Here is a 20887-nt window from a genome sequence, read left to right as displayed (position 1 = left end):
TACGGGCCCTTCTTTCCTTTCTTTCCTTTCCTTCAGAAGGCCCGCATCCATTTCCAAGTCAAATGTGGAGAAAGAGCAGAGCAACTCCTGCTAGCATGTGTCTCCCTTGTTTGGCTCGTCGTGTTCCTTCATCCGTTTTGTGCGGCCTTTTCTCTCTTGTCTTCACTTGGCACCACCCAGATCTGCAGAGGCCTTGCAAAGGCTGGCCGGGAACCAGATTTCCCAGCGACTGATACACTTACAAGAGCAGGTTTCCTTAGCTCCCTGGTTTCTTCCTTTTTCACACTTGGAGGGAGGGAACGAATGTGGTGGCGATGCTTTGGGTTGGCCTTGAAGTATGTTCTCCTTTTAGTTAGTCAAGTCTTTGTGGCAGCCTCGGGCTTTGCTCCAAGTTCGAAGACGGAACATTTTTGTTCAAGGTTTCGGGTGGACCACAATGGCATTCTAAGAATTTCTGCATCTATGTTGTGATTGTTGGTGCGGGCAAAAATGTCTTCGCAGTGCTTGGAAGTCCAAAGATCCATCCCAAGGTCAGTTTCGGCTCCGGAGGGTGTAGGACTGCCAATGAACCATGAGATCCACCCCAAGCCAGACAGGTTTGTTTTTATAGTCTTTGTCATTACCATTGGTGTTACAAATCATGAAAATGATCCATCATTTTCATGATTTGTAAGTCTTGGTCGAGTGCTTTTAGTTACTGGTATTTGATTTGGGCCTTTTTCTTGATGAAGGCTGAAAAATGTTTTGAAATAATGAAAACATACAACTTTATAATTTGAGTTTTGTGCCAAACGTTTGAGATGCTCGCCACAGTTTCAATCTCATTACAAAAGATCTTGCCATGTTTAAGTTCGACCATGAAGTAGTGGAATATGGACGGGGATGCTAAGGTCGAGAAATGACAGTTTTTTTAATCCTGTAAATATATTACATTCGTCTTCAAATGAGACTCGCCCTAAGTTGCTGTGAGTGCATGTTTCAAATTTCAGCCCAATCAAGCGACGGGATCAAAAGTAATGCACTCTCAAAGCTTAAAACATGGTCTACATAGGATGAATGAGGTATCCTTTTGTGGTAATTGCATTTTTCTGAAGAGAACTAGCTCATTCATTCTGTGTAGAGTTATGAAATGAGCTTTAGGAGTGCATGACGTTTGATCTATTAATTTGATTGAGCTGAAAATTGAAACTCATTATTACAACGATAGGCGGCCAGTCTCACTTGAAGACGAAGGCAATACGTTTATAGCATTCGGGAATGTCAATTCTCGAACCTGGCATCCCCATCCATATTCCAGTGTAACTAGTTTCATGAGTTATTATTTTAATGCTAAATCTTGTACAAATGTAAGTCAACTTCATTCCATTTTACATAATTGTTTAAGCAAATAGCATTGTGGTATTGAGTCAATTTGGTAGTTCTTTCACGAAATTACACCACACATGTTCATTTTGTTGGGTTTTGTAACACAGTTCACTCAAAATCACTCGATTATTGAAAATTCAATGAGCGGATAGTGCGAGTTGACTGTGATGTTTGTCTCAGTTCTCCCTCCTCAAAATGCCCAAAATCAGGGTGCCGGACCACAGTTTTCCTTGAATTTCCTTCACTTGACCTGCCCTAAACATTGTTCACCTCATTTGCTGCAAAGAGAGACGCATTTTATTACTTGATATTCGAACTCATTAACCTCTTCTGGAAATGTAATCCCAGTAGGATAGAAATAAAAACAGTTAATTGCTTATCCATGTTTTGATGTAATTTTTGATCGACTAACAAATTACAGTTCACAAATTGATCTACATATGCAGAGTGCAAAGAAATTAAGGGCCGCTCTTTGTGGCTTTTGAAAATCCTTTCCCTTAACCTAAAAATAATTTGATCATATTGAATCTCCAATTTTAATCAAAAGGGCCTATTGAAAAACCAAGCGCCATACGATGAATGTTTCGATATAACTCTAAAGGACATTGGTAATCCTCTGCTGTTTGGCCATCGAAAGATTGACTCTTGAATTTCCAGAATTTGGGCCTTGGTCCGGCCTGTTCTTAATGGATTTATCGCATTTGCATGATGCTCTCCACTTTCAAATGGTTTGAACACTGAAAAGCTCATCACCGTCCCTTAGTCTTTGCCGGCCTTCAGGATGCCCTTAGCTTTGGTTCTGACCTTAAGATTGCGCCCACTTGTATTTTTAGACATTGTTTTGACGGCAATATCTCAGAGGGTTACCCATCGCTTCTAAGATATCGTTAGATCATTTGTAATATGCCACTATGTAGTTAACAGTTCCTCCTGATGAATGCTTGTAGTTTAAAGTAAAAAAAAAGTCCTTGAGCAAGGAGACATATTGCTAAAACAGCCATGGATGCCTTTAACTTATTTACACCCTGTATGAAGGATTGATCTGGAATTTTGTGCAAGAACTTGTCCAAGTCAGCTAAAAGCATCATAACGGATTTAAACCTTTGATGTCATCTAAGCATAGGTATTCCTTTCGAATGTTAAGAGGAAGTCATAGTAGCAATGAAGGAGTTCGTGAAAGATGACTCAACGGCTTCTTTGTTTTAAATGATCTGCATTTTAAAGGCCTTTAATGCTCAAAGGCACAATAAGCCTCCACTAAAATTAACCCCAAAACCTGGTTTTGAACATAGCTTATGGATGCTTTTTGAAAACGTAATGTTGTATGCCTTCAGTACCTTTCTTAAAAAGGGTACAGTGTCAGTATTTCTAATCTCTCCCGATACGCGAGGCCCCTCGTTTACTGATACTTTTTAGGGCCTATCTGATCTTCTGAAAATATCATTTTCACAATGAAGTAATGTTGGGAACCTATGGCACAAAAAACTTGGATTTAATTCTTGCTTGTTGCTATTGTTGATCCTTGTTTAAGTTTTCACAACTTCTTAATAGATGGCAGAAAATGATTATGATTCTCTTTATCCTTGGTACAGTATTATTGAGGATAATTTTCCAAATTCCATCGGCAACTATCAAGTCTTCCAAATTAACCAAAGCAAATGTCAGAGATTGTTGATCACCATTGTCAGAGGAAAGGGAATCACTCGGGGAAAAATCAAGGATTGGCGTAAGTATCATAAATTATAAACAAAAAAGTAAATGGAAAGACTTGGGTCCGTACATACGAACCAATCGCAAGAGCAGTGGAGTGGCTTTTCACCTGCAACAACTCCAAGCCTAATTGCAAAACTGCACAATATTTGTTCATCAAAGTCTGGAATTTACAATAACATTGAATCTGATCAACCTCTTATTAATCTTTTTTTAGTATATAGTCCAGATCCATACGTGTCTGTACAGCTGATCGGAACCCCGAATGGTTTGAAGAAGACCAAATACGTAACAAGTTGTTCGGAGCCCTTGTGGAATGAAACCCTTATCTTCTATTTCGATTCCAATCGAGATAGGCTGATAGGTAAATTCATTGCAGCCCCGTCAATTTTAGAACTTTGCAGCACTTATCGTTCAAGGGGCTCATTTATTGGTAATTGTTACTTTGAAAATAAAAAAAAAATATTAGAGAACATAATTGACATTAACATAACTCAAATGTGGCCGATGAATGGCCACACCAAAGTGCAATTCTATTTGTATTGACATTAAATGGGATAGAATCAACTTAAATTTTACCCCACTTTGAGAAGATGAATCATTAACACCACACTTTCTGATAAAACCTACTAAGAAACCTCAAAAACAGTCTTGTTCAGCTTCTGATCTTTTTAAAGATTTTTTTTTAGTTTTTGACACTGATATCTAACGTACCATGATGCCAATAAATAAACTCTTCCATGAAGTTAACAAAGGCTTTGAAAGTTGGGATGTCACTTTTGGTTTTTTGCCTAATTTGCTAATCATCACTATTAAAATTCATAGATGTGACAAGAAGGTTACGTCTATTGAATGATCTGTCTTTAAGTTGCAACTAAGTGCTAAAACTTATTGAATTTTGCAGAAATTGTTCTCTACGACTTGAACAGAACTGTTAATGAAGAAATTGGCCGAGACATCGTGGATATCTATGGATTGTACCCCAACAAAGACCACGCCCGAGAGATTGCCTTCAAGAATGTAAGAGATGCTTCATTTAATTGGTCCATTGCTAATTTAATGTTTTGTTGATTTTCCAACCAAATGTCAACAGGGCTCCCGCATTGAAATCAATTTGAGGGTCGAATCAAAGTAAGTTGATGTCATCACATTTTCAGCAAATGATTTGAAAGACAATGCACTGATTGATGAATGAAATCCTACTAACCCTGTTCTGCTCAACAATTCTGCTCAAAGAGTATCATAACAAATAGTGATTGTAACATGACTGTGCAAACAAAATACATAAACAGAATGAATAGTTTAATGCCACACGAACAAGCCTTACTAAGAAAGTAACCGTATCCCTTCATAATTCAGCCCAAATTTGGATCTCAAATGTGGAACAGATTTGTGCGATGAAGAGCTCCAATTTCGAGAGCATAGACGTCCGCGGGTTGCCCAAGGTATCAAGAACTTTCTTGATTTCGAAATCCCAAACGAAGAGCAGATACAGGTGAATCAGTCAAGAACAAAGTGAAGAGAAAAAAAAACCACTCATATATGATTTACTATTGTTTTTTTTAGGTCCCCACAATTTGCCTAATGACGTCAGGGGGTGGTTTTCGTGCCATGATCGCCTATGCTGGAGCCTTCAAGGTCCTCGTGGAGGCTGGAGTCATTGATATGATCACATATACCTCTGCACTATCCGGATCATCATGGTAAGAAGATTTGATTGAGCAACAGGGCACACTATTGACAAAGGGAAAAAACAAATTGGTTTCAAGATCAGTTTCTGAAAGCTTCCAGATATGATATCTTTGAACGTTTGAGTCTTCAAGATTAAAAGACGCCTAACGAATAACTTCAGCATTCTGAATTTCTTATATTGACTAACTTTATTAGGCATGTGGAGTAAGGGATAATCAAGAAATAATGAATGCAGTGCACCACCGTGGTTTGGGCTATTTTGCGGAGGGAGAATTAAGACAAACATCGCAATCAACTCGATCCGTGATCCAATTGAATTTTTGAATAATCGAGTGAAATTGTGTTACAAAAGCTCTTGAATGTCATTTTATGGTACACCTCAATTTTGCCTCCATATCGAAAAACTGTTCGCTTCAACATGCCGGCAAATTGAAACAAACGCCAACTTCGATAAATACTTTTGCTCCATACAATGACATCATCTGCTTATTTTTCCTCCACTTCTCAAGGGGAATACTTTGAGCATTAAAAGTAATACCTACTTGATTGCATTTCCAAAGAATTAGGTTTACTTTTTGAGTATCTGAACTATTGAGTTGTTATTAGACGACCTTGTTTGATAACAAAGCATTCACTGAATTTTGCACTTTTTGAATGAAACACCAAACAATCTTCAATGGGCTGTTAGTTTACCGATCCCCAAATTTTCTTAAACCCAAAAAGGGTCTCAACCCGAAGAACATATGATCCCATCCAGCCATGTGCTGGCTCATCCGAATCAAACGAAACCGTTGGAGAAACGAACATCTTCCCATCCCCGCAACACAACGTTTCCATGACCTGGAGTAGCCGATGGGCAGACGCGTCGGCGCGATCGCAGCCGGCAAAAGGAGCGTCGTTTCTTTCTGAATGGCCACCGTCAAAAAGAGAGGGCAATGGTTTGCCCCAAGGCGTTGGGTCTTGATCAAAACAGTCTACAATTGGCATTCGAAGGAGCACGTTCATTTTTAAATTGATAACTATCAATATGGCTCCCACCAACTTCGTCAACAAGCAATGCCACGTTCAATCCCACGACCAATTCAAGATCCAGGCAAAGAACCCGTCAATTATTGAGCAAGCACATCAAATGAGGGGATCGTCAGGCTTGTTTGCCAAAAAACATGGCGATTTGTCACCTATCCAAAGGGCGAACATTCGCCTTGAGTCCAGCCTATCCAAGCGTTTATTTGAAACTTGCCCCAAAACTGACCTACTCCGCCCCAAAAAAGACATCCCAAGCACCAAGTCCCCGTATATTCGTCGTGAATCCAACCAGTCCAAGAGTCTATTTCAAACTTGCCCCAAAACAGACTTGCTCCGCCACCACCAAGACTTGCCAAGCACCAAGTCCCCGACTGTTCGACAAGAATCCAACCTGTCCAAGAGCCTTTTTGAGACGTGCCCCGAAACTGACTTGCTCCGCCCCAAAAAAGAGATCTCAAGTGACAAGAGGCCAATGGTTGATCATGACTCCTACCTGACCAGCGTCTTATTTGAGACTTGCCTTAAGACTGCTCTGCTCGGCTGCGATCAAGGTGTGTCAACCACCAAAACGCCAAAGAATCGACGAGAATCAAGCCTTTCAAAGAGCTTGTTCACAACATGCCCCAAGACTGACCTGGTTCGCCGCAGTCGAGAAATCAGGGTCAAAGCGGCTAAACGTGGGCACGATGAGACGTTCAGGAAGGGGAACAAGGAGGGGACCAATCAACACCAATCCCACAAGCGAGCGAAACCAAACCAATCGCCTGATGACCAATAGAATAATGTGAAGCATTTTCTCGAATATTTGCAATTGCCACCAGGTCAACCCCCAAGACTCCACCGCCAACACCCCTACCTCCGTCTAAAGAAGTCATGGACCTCCCCTCTAGAACTGGCAAGTAATATATCATTCTACGTCTTTCATTTTGGCTTTTTTTTAATTTCATCTGAGCTGTTGTCATCATTTGATTGATAAATATCCGAATAATGTTCCAATAAAGTGTTTGAGGGCTGCCCTAAGACAACCAAATTGTTCCGTATTTTTCAAGTAACTGACTGTGCTGCGTTTAGAGGTTGACGTCACAGAAATTTAAATTTTGGTGTTCCCCATTGGAATGGTTAAGAAAGAACGTTTTTAAAGTAAAATAACCTAAATATGAGCTTCTTCTGGAGAGTCAAGGATGGATTTTTCTGGAGTTGTCATTAGACACTCCACTATTAGATGATGAAGGTAATGGCATTCAGCAGGTCTCATCCATGAAGGATTTAGGTGTAGTCCTCCAAGATAATGGAAAGTTCGATGAGCATATCCAGTTGAAAGTGGGTAAAGCTTTTCAAACATGTGGTTGGATATATCGCACGTTTAAGTCCGGATATAGTTTGACGATGCATAGATATCTAGACACCGGATGGCGGACGCAAAACAGAGCCGACCGAGTGGTTGTCTAGTGCTACACGCTATACAGAGAGCAACATAGATATGGATTATTTTTTGATGAGTTTCCTACCTGTTTAGGAGTGATTTAGGTTTAATTGCAACGTTGAGCATAATTTTCTCACTTTGCTTCCCTGTTTTGTTATATTTCTGTTCATTCTAATCCCAAACTATTATTTGTCGCTATGAAATGGACATAAATGAATGCATAGCAAATCCTTACTCCTTATAGGTATTTATTCATAAGGTATCGACTTTACAGGTTAGATTAGAGGTCTGTGATCTTAGATTAAGCTTTAGCTTAAGTTATGATTATAATATTAGACGTGGGCACTCTCCTTCTATTCACGTTGTGGTTGATTGCAACTTGGCAATTTTGCGAGATCCAGACGTATTGGTACGTTTTTTGGCTGCATGTACGTTGGAATTAATGTCAGCGCATATATTCTTCGCAAAGAAATTGAACAAACGCCGAGCTGTCTCACTCCAAAGAGCCTCAAACTCATGGCCATTGTCGCAGCTGGCTTGGAACAAGGGCGCAATGCAATTGACGAGCTCAGTTTCTTGCAAAGAGCTGCAGCAAACACATCTCATTGGTCTTTGGATGTCATCAATAATTTATTGGCACGCGAAATCCTCTGAATGGTCTTGTAAAACTTCAAGACCTGCAAGCAGAAGGCGAAAATCAGGTCACTTGGGGGTGTTGTACCTCCTCGTTTCACTTGTGCAAAGAATGTAGCTTGTAGGATTCGATCACTTTCGTTGTTTGGACATTGGAACTTCACGGCAAGCTCTTTGTCCTTCACAAACAAGACCTTACGGCCTTCACAGCTCTTACGGTTCGCCAACGACCTTCCAAGGTATCCGGCTACGCAGTAGAGGATATTCTGATCCTCGTCTTTAAAGGTAATGTCCTCATCTTTTGGAATTTGGTCCAAAATGAGTTCGGCGCTGTTCTGAATCTGACTTTGGTCCACTTTAATCACAGACTTGAACACTACTTTGAGATCTTCCTACTTGAATTTTGAGAGTGGCACTAAAGATCGTAACTTGATAGACTTTTCAGCTTCCAAAATCTGGCGTAGTTTTCCAGTTTTCGCTTGCCAGCACTTGGAGTTTTCACGTTGACTAAGTTCCACCATTGACGAGCAATTTTCATGATCATCACAATATCTTTCCTATCAGGTTTTGTACTTTTATTCACAAAGAACTCCATGGTGTCCAAGGTTGAATCGTGAAATACGGTATCTGCCAGACCCACATTAGTTTTTTCTATGGTCTGATCACCTTGTGGGTCAGCTTGTAAGCCATTTTGATTGGCTTACCTTTCTCCATTTTGAACAATTCTTCAATGTAGAGAAATGAGGGATGAATCACGCCTGGTGTCTGGAAGAGTGGACATTCCAATTTTTTTCGGGCGTGGAAGTTGTTGTAGATATTTTTGAAGCAATGTACGAGGTCAAACGACAAAAAGAAGGGTTGGGATGGTACTTCTGGATGAGGGATGGAGGGTGTCAAAAGTCCATGGCAAAGTTCTTGAACATATAGCTTTCTATTTGCGCTGGCATTGCCCACAGACAATAATGTGACTCGGCACCCAAGGTCTGGCAGAGTCTCAAGGACTTGGTACGGGTGGTCTTCAAATTTTTCGAGCCGATCGTAGTCATTGGGAACAAGGCAACGGTATCTCGGTAAGGGCCAGCCACGGATTTGACCATGAATACAAGGACGGTTTTGACTGGTTGCTGCTTGTCCATTAATCCAAAGAAATTTCCACCTATGAACTTGGCACGCTCCATGGGTGAGCACAATAAATCTCGTCGGTCATTAGATACCTTCTATACTAATATCTATATATATTATCTGATACCTACCTGAGGGACTTGATACGCTCGTCATGGTAAATTTTTGTTTTCTCACTCAGCCCAGTATCAGTCCTTAATGGACTAGTAAGGATTTTAAGATGTTTTATGCTTGGAAGGCTCAAAATAACCTCAGCCAGGAGTTGGCGGTACAGGGCAGGGGATGTTGTTTACCATAATGAGCAACAAGCAAGCAGATCGGGAAAGTACCGTCTTTGTTTCTTTTTGCTTAGCATAGCCAAGCTGAGTTGATCCATCATAAAATGAAGCTCTCAGGTGATGACCTCGTCCAAGACTACTTCAGAAACTCTGGTCTTGAAATTTTCCACTAGACATTCTAAAGCTCGAGGATAAATTGGAAAGTCTTCTGAATACAGGGTGACAACTATGTTTTAGGGCATCCAAAAGTAGCTTCAAATGCAACTCCATCATTCAAATTTCCCGTCATATGCAAAAGGGATATCATCCAGTTACCTCTAATTGTTGTTTATGTTGACTTTGTGATTTGTATAGTGTCTAGATTTGGCGCAAAATAGAAAACCGTGAGGCCATCATAAAACTTTATAAGGAAGGCCACAGTTGCAGGAAGATTGCAAAGACTTTGGAAGTCATGAAAGTGTCAAAATCAACTGTGTCATATACTATTAAAAGGTTCAAACAGTTCAACAGTGTTGAGAACAGGCCAAAATCTGGTCGTCCCAGGTCAGCGAGGACACCAAAACTAGTAAAAACCCTCAGAATGAAAATTTGTCGAAACAGCAAGAGGTCCATTCGACAAATGGCTCACCAGGCAGGGGTGAACCGGGAAGTTATGCGAAAGGTGGTCAAAGAGGACTTGCACATGACTGCCTACCATATGCAAAAGAGACAGATCTTGAGTTCAAATGTTATCCAGAAGAGGCTCTCCAGAGCAAGAAAACTCAAGAAGTGGTTTCAAGAGGGCACGGACATTTCTGTGATTTGGACAAATGAAAAGCTTTTCACTGTTGAAGCTGCTTTCAACAATCAAAATAATCGGATTTTGGCCAGGAACATTCAGAGTGTTCCTGTGAAAGAGAGAACAATATTCAGGAGGCAAAAACCAGCATCTGTAATGGTGTGGGCTGGTGTAACTGATTGCGGCAAGAAAACCTCTTTGGTCTTCATTCCAGAGGGTATTAAAGTTAACCAGCACATTTACTTGGACATGTTAGCCTCTAAGGTGCTTCCCTGGATCCAGGCTCAACAATAGACGGGTTCCTTCTGTTTCCAGCAGGATGGTGCACCCTCCCACACAACAAAACTCGTTCAGAGCTGGTGCAAGGACAAATTTGAGCACTTTTGAGACAAGACAATGTGGCCTCCTTCCTCTCCATATCTCAATGTAATCAACTTTTGTATTTAGTCATTTCTGGAGAGGAAGGTTGGGGTACGGTTGTACAAAAACATTGAAGATCTCAAGGCAGCCTTATTGACAGAATGGGAAAATGTTGACAAGGAAACCATACGTGCTTCTTGTGCTGCAGCGCGAAAACGTGTGAAGGCTGTAATTTCTGCCAGAGGTGGATACGTCGAATAAACTTCTAATGTTAATTGTAGCAGGGTTAATATTTAATGATTTAACATAACAGAGTCACCTCTGAAATCTCAATAGATGAAGAGTTAAAGCCGTTTCAAAGTGCCCTAAGTCATTGTTGTCACCCTGTAGGCCCTGATGGCGCTGAGAATGTTGGTGAGTTGAAAGCATTTCCGGATCTTTCCATCCCGCCACCACGGCCTCAGGAACATTTACATTTTTTTCTCTTCATAATCACCGAACACTCTTGACCGAGCCACCACCACATGCCAACTTAAGTCATTGCTACCAGGCTGTTCCTCAAAATACAGAAACATAAAAAAAAAAAAAAACATCAAAATACAGGCATCCCGGAGCACAACAATTCACACCCATTTGGCTTGGGTCCTTGGAGGTTCCGAGTCCCCCAATCCCCTTACAAGGGCTAAAATTTCGTAGGTTTCAATCTTCTTTTCTAGTAAATTCGTGTTTTTTTTCAACAGGAGGCGAGCAGCAAACAAAAATCTAGGGCCTAAGGAGGTTCGGCTAGCCAAACTTTGTTTCGTTGTACCATTTAATAGGTTTTAATGGTTCTCATCATCTTGGCAGTTGGGCAGCCCAAGACTAGAGCAAAATTTTCTAGACAATCACTCGGTCGGAGAGGTTGCGAGAATCCAGCTCAATGGTAGTCCATCCCTTTACGATGTCCATCCCGTTACGATGTTCATGGACGATCTAACTCTGTTCAAGTCGATTGTCCAGCCGTATCTTGAATATACCTCGCCCATTTGGGCTCCAATGAGTTAGCAGGTTTGCAAAAGCTCGAGCAGGTCCAAAGATGTTTTACTAGGGAACATTGAGGATATGAGAGAGCTCTCATATTGGGGGAGACTAAACAAGTTGGGACTGTACAGTGTTAGGAGAAGGTAAGTTATCTGATACTGTACGTCTACAAAAGCATTCATGAGCTTTGACCCAACCCAGGATTTAGGCTCAATTGTAGTGACCGTAGAAGCTTAACGTGCGTTAGGAGAAGGTAAGAAAGTTATCTGATACTGTACGTCTACAAAAGCATTCATGAGCTTTGTCCCAACCCAGGATTTAGGCTCAATTGTAGCGACCGTAGAAGCTTAACGTGCGTTTTGAGAGCACCTTCAAGCCCTCGAGAATCCAGGCTAGTACAAACAATGAACTAACTCTCTTCTTTCTTTCAAATATTGGTAGGGCGTGTGTAGCCGTTGATCCAGTAGCTGGATTTAAGTCAGACTTGGACAAGTTTTTGACTAAAATTCCAGATCAACCTTATATTCAAGGATTAGCCCGATCAGCCAACTCCAATTTGTTGGTGGTCGATCAAATATTATATATATATATATATGTAAATAAAAGTTAGGTAAAATGAATGAATTTCTCGTCTTGAATTGCTGGGATTCCAATCCCAGAAGCGGTAAGGAAGTCCGCAAAAATATATATTTAAGAAAAAGCAAGAAGTTGCGCGTTGTCTATCTGTGACTTGAAGAGCACTAAAATGAACCTATCTGCTTTGTCATCCTCTTCGCGTGGCTTTAGCAATGCTCCAGAGATTGGCATGATGTTTATTTTACCATACGATATGCTATATATTGCAATCACATTATAAGTTAACCGCAAATACCTTTTTAAAATCAGCAATGAAGTTTTTGTCGACTTTTCAGTTACGCTAAAATAATCGGTTACTTAACTATCGCTTAAAACAGCTGCAGTTTTGGTCCCAAGAAATGAAGAGTATAAAATCGTATCCGTGCGATATTCAGCGGAAAAAATAAGGACAAACTAAGCGAATCTTCAATTAGATTGGACATGCAATCAATCCCATTTTTGACCATGGTCATTTCCAACTTCCACGGAAAATTCCCAAGGAAGCAATGACAATCTCAAATGATCTTGAAAGAAACGTGATCAAGAATGTATATTCCGTGATAGACCTGTCTTTCGCCAACTAGACCGAGTTCAAGAGAGCATTAAACAAAGCAGGCGAACTGACTCTTAGATTGCTTCCCAGAGCTACCATTCATGGATTTGAGGAATACAACAAAATATGAGACTCCGAAGCTGGCAGAGCTCAAACCCGGAGTGGTTGTAAGAGATGAGAAAAGGTGAAGAGTCCACCAACATCATTGAATGATTGAGTGATCAAAGGCAAGTTAGGGATATGGCTGCCCCATCACAGAGCTCGGCGAGAAAATAAAACTTACTAGAAGTGTGCTGTGTCTTCATCACCAGTATCATCAGCAATATGTTGTAATGGCTGACGTCATCATTTGGTTAGTGCAGATATCAGTCGGCTTTTCACATTCCTCTGGTTGGTTCAAGTCGATCCATCTCTTTGCTTTCATAAGAGGGAAAGTGTTTTGGCAGAGCTTGAGAAAAATGTTTTCTCCTTGTGTTTTTTGCTCTTCCCAGCGTTGAATGAACAAAATAAATCTCCTATAACTTTTCTTTTTCGTTGAGTCAAACTCAAGTTCTAAAGTTGGTGTGTTTCCAATTTTCTTCGATGTGTACCAAGACTTTGAATTGAAATGTGGAGCTCTCTTGCCTTGCCTGGCATTTCAAATAAGATTTGGTTTATCTTTATCTCATAGGTTCCTGTCGACCCTCTACACACACCCTGGCTATCCGGAAGACAAGGAAGTGGTGAACACGATTCTATCTGAGCTGAAAGCGTGTGTGGAAAAGCATTGGCAGGTTCATCTTTCCCCGCCTTGGTCATCTCGTTACCTGAAGAAGATCATTCGAAAGTCAGTGGGTGGACAACCGGTTAGTTTCACCGACTTTTACGGTTATTTGGTGGGTCAGCAACTTCTGAAAAGGGTAAGGTTAAATGGGAAAAAGGTACGTTGTGAGGTTCCATGTCCTTATCATTTTCTCTTTATTTCCAGCGAATGAAGTACAGGTTGTCCGATCAAAGGGATAAGATTGCGCAAGGTCAAGCTCCTATGCCCATTTACACTTGCTTGCATGTGAAGTCTAACGTCTCAGCCAAAGTGTTCCAGGTACGTGAGTCAACTTGAGCCAACATTCAATTGATCACCTGACATTTGTTACCACAATCAGGAATGGTATGAGTTTAATCCTTATGGCGTTGGAATACCCAAGTATGGAGCTTACATGAAGAGTGAGGACTTTGCTTGCAAGTTCTACATGGGCAAGGTTGTCAAAAGATTTCCTGAGGTTCCTTTACACTTCCTTTACGGAATTTGGGGTAGCGCCTTCACCATCTTATTCAAGCGGCTAGTTCAAGAAAGAGGTCGAAACTGTCAGGGAGAATTGTTGAAAATGATCTCAGGTAGGGATATGCGAACTGGAAACGAATTAGGAACATCCGAAGAAGAGGATCTTATTGTCAGGTAAGGAGTTGTTCATTTTAAAGCTCTTGGTAAAGCATAAATATCTAAAGATTTTTTAGGTAGTTTAATTTAAGTAGCCAGTGGGTAGATGGTTTTTTTGATTGCTTTGGTTGATACCGAGTAATTCAATAGTTGTCGATCTGACCGACAACTTGCTGCTAAACTATTAAAATGTGTTCAAAATAATTTGATGCTGCACCTCAATGGCAGGGCGTTAGTCGTTCTTCAATAAAAGAAACTGATCACAATTACAATTACTGTGGCCAAAAAGAGTAATTCATTACTAAGGTTAATTAGGCATTAAAAAAGGACCTCAAGATGCAAATAAAGATACAAAAAACAAGCCCAGTATGCAGATAAACTTCAAACATGCTTTATATTGTTTTGGCATATAAGGCATTAAAAGTAATTTGTTCAGCTGGACACATATATTCTAATAACAGAATGCTCTGATGCCAATGGATCAGCATCTGAACAGTAATCTAAGATCAAAAGCCAGTAGGGACACTTCAAGTTTGTATAGCTGCTGTCAGGGTGTCCGAGATAGGTACTGGGATCACAATAAAGAAGGAAAATTCAAGCCTCTCTTGGAGATCACTTGTTTTTATATTCAAGGAAATCTACGTACTTGTTATTGTTAGAAATCAACCTCATGCCATTCTTTGAAAGTTCTCTGGGGTGTGCCACAACGCCCGAACCTGTCTGTAATTTCCAAATAGTTTCCTGTGTAGTTTCTTGTACTAGACAACCAAATTTGCGAACCTTCTAAATCACTCTGAATGGTTTCACAAATTTTCTCATATTCGTTTCCAAGATGTTTCAATCGAAGATTTTCTTCAAAAAGTGCAAGGACTTTTGGATGCTCCAACTTAAGTTATGGGATGGATGCGTTACTGTAAACGCCTCAAAAATCTGACAACCCAGTCGATCGCTCTCGCTCGGCTCGCTCTTGGGCAGTACCACGTCTTCCAGTTGAGTTTGAGTGACGGGAAGAATCTGGGCCTGAAGACAAGTTTATCCATGTTTTTCACTTCTCAAGTGTTGATGAAAGTTATGACTTCTGGCAGCCCGAGAATTGTCTCTTACACACTTAAAAGTACACTAACGAATGTCTGCCAAAGTACAGTACTTGAACGGGAACTTTTGCTTGCTGTTAAGATTGTCTAGCCATTTCTGTCTCGAGAATGATGAAGCCATGGTCTTTCTGACACCCAACGTCTTCCACTTTCGAATATCGTAGAAGACGAATGCACGTGGCGGGAAAAGCAGTAAAAAGAGGAAAGCCCCAGAAGAGGAAAGAAAAACAAGGAAAGGCTTTATGTAAAAATATGTTGCAATTGTCCCAATGGCTGGGAAAAAAATCAAAGATCGTCGAAAAGGTAGACAAAGTTGCAAATATGGCAATTATGCTGGAAAATGAGAGATTTGCTGAAAAATTGTGTTTCCAAAAATTTCATTTATTTAGGTTTAATTTTTGAAGGTCTGTCAATGACGCTTATTAATGAACTAATTCAACTAAGATCAAGTTGGGAGGAATTTATTAAAAAAGTAGGGCCTCCACGTCCACATGTACGGGTAAATTATTTTATTCCATTACGGTTGTATTCTTGGCCTTGGTAAGTTTTATTCCACGCCCAGGAGCTCCAATACCAAAGCGTATAGAATTGATTTTTTAGATGCTTGGCCGAGGACTGTAACGAAGAATCGGACATTGAGCCCTTGGAAAGCGAGGACGCTCCAACAGAAAGTCACTCTCATACATACCAATCCAATGGGACCTTGGGGCTACAAGACGAAGAGATCATCTTTGATGGAGGTTGTAAAAGCGAAGACAATGATGACGAAGACTTTGAGGAGGAGGAAGACGAGAGATGCGATCCTCAAGCACTTCCAACGAGTTCTACCCAGTTTGCACGTCAGACAGGAGGCGGTTCTTCATCTGCTGATGAGTTGGAGGAAGAGTCGCTTTCGAGAACCAACCAGGACCAAAGCCAAACGGATCTCTCCATGGATTCTGGTTTGGCGTCAAGTGGGGTAAGTCAGCTAAAATATGTTCAGATTGGTGAGCGTAATCGATGAGCCTTTTTCATTGCACAAACAGTCCGATATCGATCAGCTCAATAAGCTTCAATTGAGTGCCAAAACGAGCATTCTCACCAAGAAAACCTACGCTTTGAGACAAAAGTTCCGGAAATATAGTCTTCCAAGGATGAAAAAGGGAGATCGGAAGAGCGACGTGTGCTCTTCCGATGCCAAAACGAGCATTCTCACCAAGAAAACCTACGCTTTGAGACAAAAGTTCCGGAAATATAGTCTTCCAAGGATGAAAAAGGGAAAGAAGGGTGGCCTAGAAGTGGACTCACAGTCGTCCTCAGACTCTTTGCCAGCAATAGGAACATCCCTTCGGACGGAGTCTTCAACGTCGAAGATCGAAAAGTATGCTTCTTCGTCTTATTTTTTTCTAATTTGATCAAACGGGATCATTCCATGATTATTGGCGGGTTTTAAACTTTGCAGGGTATCGCCTACCCCATCCGAACGCATCCAAGCCATAGAGGAGGAGAATTCGAAATGGGATCGGATTCTGGAAAGAGCTCTGTCGACCACTCCCATAAATTCGCGGGCTTTTCGGGCAGGAGTCATTTTGAACCCTCTCCGGGGAATCACAGCCGAAACAGTTCAACCTTTGGAGTCTTGTCCGGCCTCTCCTGTAAAACCAACAGATACAGCAGGTAATATGCCGTAGATAAATTCAGGTACAGCTAGATAATTTAGATGTACTTGATACATCCCACGTTGCAATCAGTGCAAAACAATTGCAAAATTTCATGCATTTAACCTAGTGTTTCCTTCCTTAGATTGCGATTTCAAAGGGTTTCGTGAGTCCATGAAAACGGACGAAAAGAAGATCTATTTGGTGGACAGTGGTTTGAGCTTCAACTTACCTTTCCCTCTCATGTTACGTCCCCAACGTGGGATTAAATTGTACATAACCATGGATTTTAGCAGCCGTCATTCGGATTCCACACCACCCTTTAGAGTGAGAATTACACTACATCATAGATTTCTAGACACTGGATGTCGGACGACCGACCACTCGGCTGGTAAAACAATACAATGGATGGTCTCCTGGGAATTGATTACAAACCGGGTTATTGTACTGTTTAGCCAACCGAGTGGTCGGTCGTCCGACATCCAGCGTCTAGAAATCTATGACTAGATACATGATATTGATGGCTGCAGTTGTGATTTCAAGTCAATGCTTCTTTTCCAGGAAATCCTTTTGGCAGAAAAGTGGGCCCGTTTGCACGGTTTGCCGTTTCCACCAGTACGAGAAGCTGTCAAAACGTACCTGGATCAGCCTATCAAAGAATGCTACGTCTTCAAAGATCTCGGAGCTGACATCAATGTGCCCGTGATCATTTTCTTCCCCTTGATCAATGCAAATTTTCGCCACTTCAAGGCCCCGGGAATACCAAGAGTGACTGACGATGAGAAATCATTTGGCGATTTTAACATTTTTGATGACACAAACGCTTACGCGATCTGGCGATTTGTTTACCCAAACCTCTCCTTTGATCGGCTGACCGCTATGATGGAGTTTAATGTGCGAAATAATTTGCACATCATTCGGGAGGAGATCGAATTGCTCACCATGCGTGTTTAGGTTAAAAAAAAACAAATATGTTATATTTATGGAAAATCCGAATAAGATATCATCACCCTTGATCATTTTTGACCAGGCTTGAACGCAAGAAATGACCAAAGGCACTTGATTTGGGAAATAGAAGTAATTTTTCAAACTCGACAACTCTTGACGTGATAAAGGTAAGAGCAACATTTTAATGGCAAGACCCAGGGATAGGTATTTTCGATATTTTAGATGCAAGACTTCATTTGCAGTTTATCATTGATTTGTGCATTTTCAAAGCAAGTTTGCTCAAATTTAGCAATCCCTGAATGTGTTAAACAAGCCGGGGCACAGTCTAAAATTCCGAAGTATAGGAAGAATTTGTTCAAAAAGAGTTGCAAACTAGCAAAAAGACCCCAGAGCAATTTGAATCCAGTAGTTGTGGCGGCGAGCCTTCAAAGAAATTTGGAGTTGATCTAAGGTAGAATTAAGGCCTTCATCGAAAATGACCAATTACAATATAGAGTCTATGGCTAACAGGCTTGGAGATCAGTTCTCTAGTGTGTTTTCAATCCCAATTGAGTTTGGAGGCAACAGCTCATTAATTGTTCTAATGACGAGTCTGTTGAGATTGAAGACGTAAGTCAAATAGAGCAAATGAAGCAATACGTAATGGCAAGTCAGGTGTTCCCAGGCCGCCATCTTAGGGCCCCTCCTTTTGGAAATATTCGTTGTCCGGCTTCAAAAGCTTGATTTTAGTGTCATCACCATAAAAGAGAAACTGGCAGTAAGTTAGTTTCTGGTAGCCAAAATTCTAAAAGCCTGGTAAAGGACCTAGATAGATATTAAGCAGGTCTATGTATAAAACATTTAGGCGTAATTTCCAAAATAATGAAAAGTTCGATGAGCATATACAGATGAAGGTGGGTAAGGCTTTTCAAACATGTGGTTGGATATATCGCACATTTAAGTCCAGAGATAGCATCGCGATGCCAACTCTGTACAAGTCGATTGTCCAGTCCACATCTTGATATGCTTCACCCATTTGGGCTCCAATGAGTTCAGCAGGTTTGCAAAAGGTCGAACAAGTCCAAAGATGTTTCACTAGGAACATCACAGGAATGAGAGAGCTCTCGTATTGGGAGAGACTAAAAAAAGTTGGGACTGTACAGTGTTCAGAAAAGGTACGAAAGGTATCTGATACTGTACGTCTTCAAAAGCATCCATGAGCTTTGTCCCAACCCAGGATTTAGGGTCAATGCTAGTGACCGCAGAGGCTTAATGTGCGTTTTGAGAGCACCTTCAAGCCCTCGAGAATCCAGGCTAGTTCGAACATTGAAGTCCACTTCTCTTCTTTCTCGGGCTCCTTCATTGCTTAATTTGCTTCCCTCTGATATTCGTAGGCAATACGTAGGCCTTGTTGATCCGGTAGCATCTTTTAAGTCCTACTGGAATATAAGTTGATCGGGAATTTTAGTCAAAAATTAATCCAAGGCTTTAGGTGGTACAATTTGGGTGGACTTTCTCTTGAAAACCCTCCTTTAATATTTCAGCAATTTCAAATCTGTGGTATCTTTGATTTCTTGGATTCAAATTCATTGGACCAAAATCCCTTTTCTACCTTGATTATCAAAGCACAGCAGTTTCCATAAAATGCTTGATGTGGTAATCCGATTTGAGCAGCCGTAAGGTAAAAACTCAAAATTGACGTGATAGAGCCAGAAATGGCAACTCTTCACAAGCAAGACTGACTTCTTTCTCTCTTGTTGTCTTTTTGAATGTTGGGCAACGTGGGGCGGGTGTTAACATTTACCAGAGATCAAGATAGAAAAATGACACCCAAGATTGTTTCAGTTGTTATTTACCCTGGACCTGTTATAAGGGCCCTTATTTGAAACGTCAGACAGCCCATGGAGTGCTCCATGGATAGCCCAAACAAAACGAGACTACCAACGTATTTTGCTCAATTGCCATTGGTCTGGGTCATGATTTGATCATGGTTTTGCTCAAGAAACGGCCGAGTCATGAACAAGCACATCAATCGGGAGACTCGCCAGGACTGTGCACCGAAAGTCATGATGATTTGCCAAGCATCAAGAGGCGGACCTTTCGACGCGAATCCAGCCTGTTCAATCGTGTATTGGTAACTTACCTCAAAACTGCCCGGCTCGGCTGCAATCGAGACTGTTCGACATGTATCCAACTGGTCCAAGAGCCTTTTTGAAACCTGTCCACCCCAAAAAAGGTATCGCAAGTGCCAAGAGGCAAATGAAATGGTAAATTTTCGATGACCAATGCCTTATTGGATGCTTGTCGCAAGACTGCCGTGCTCGGCTGCAATGGAGGTGCGCCGAGCACCAAAAAGCCAAAGAATTGACGAGAAACAAGACTCAATGTGCCAATGACCCGAGAAGCTTGGGAAGCACTAATTTCAAAGCCATCTTCTCGTAAATTGTTTTTGACGCGGATGTAGTCAAACAGTTAACATATGGCATGGAATAGTGTATTCACTAAGTTTTCCGGATGTGCATTCCAGGAATATGCTGATACCTATTAGTGCGTCTTCGTCATCCGAGTCTCACAATTGAGACAATGCTCAGCGGCAAACTTTTAGGTTGAGCGTCAATGGATGGGTTTGGTTCCAATGAACGTTCCAGGTCAACGTTGTTTCAAAAGTTTGCCATGAAATTTATAATTCAAATATCTAAGCTAAAAACCTTTCATTATATTTACAATGTAACTTGTTTAACATCGATATTCATTTAAACTTATTGCTCGGCATTCATAAGCTAAACATGGCGGCGAAGAATGAACAAATAAATGATGAGAAGTATTTAGCTATTTATTCAATTGCAGGGGCATTCTTGGCGTGGAGTTTATAAAAATGAGGCTTGAAGAAAGTAGACACCTTGGTTAGAAATGGCGAACGCATTCAAGGTGTTGACCGATCGACTTTTTGACATCCGAAATTGAATAAACTGCATGCAAAGAACGCCGCCGCTATTGAATATACAGTTTTCTTTGAAATAAGATACTCCGAAGTATTCTTTTACAAGAATCGGTTTTCAAGGTATATAATTTTCCTTCGAAACCACTTCGGTTTCCTTGGCATGCTGTAGAGGGAACTGTAAACCAGTCTTTGTAAAAGGAATGTACTTTTTTGGAATTATTCAAGTGCAACTCTGGCAAGCACGTTTCTTCCCAGTAATGCAAATTAGGTGATTTAATTTTCTTGCAAAGCGGACC

At 41.0% G+C, this 20887-nt stretch overlaps 1 protein-coding gene across 1 annotated transcript; it reads left to right on the top strand.

Annotated features, from left to right (window-relative positions):
- The first annotated feature begins 339 nt into the window (after positions 1-339).
- Positions 340-17769, top strand: LOC131881207 (cytosolic phospholipase A2-like). The gene is made up of 15 exons (XM_059227994.1): positions 340-596; positions 2958-3091; positions 3293-3439; positions 3980-4095; positions 4169-4206; positions 4435-4570; positions 4642-4778; positions 13246-13474; positions 13543-13656; positions 13718-14010; positions 15687-16044; positions 16112-16446; positions 16528-16742; positions 16869-17050; positions 17285-17769. Exons 1-15 carry the CDS (start codon positions 490-492, stop codon positions 17675-17677), a joined length of 2934 nt encoding a protein of 977 aa, XP_059083977.1. The 5' UTR covers positions 340-489; the 3' UTR covers positions 17678-17769.
- Positions 17770-20887: the final 3118 nt, after the last annotated feature.

Source organism: Tigriopus californicus, chromosome 5 (genome assembly GCF_007210705.1).
Source record: "Tigriopus californicus strain San Diego chromosome 5, Tcal_SD_v2.1, whole genome shotgun sequence".
Classification (NCBI taxonomy): Eukaryota; Metazoa; Arthropoda; class Copepoda; order Harpacticoida; family Harpacticidae; genus Tigriopus; species Tigriopus californicus.
Note: the sequence above shows the minus strand (reverse complement) of the source record. Positions and strands in the feature narration are given on the sequence as shown.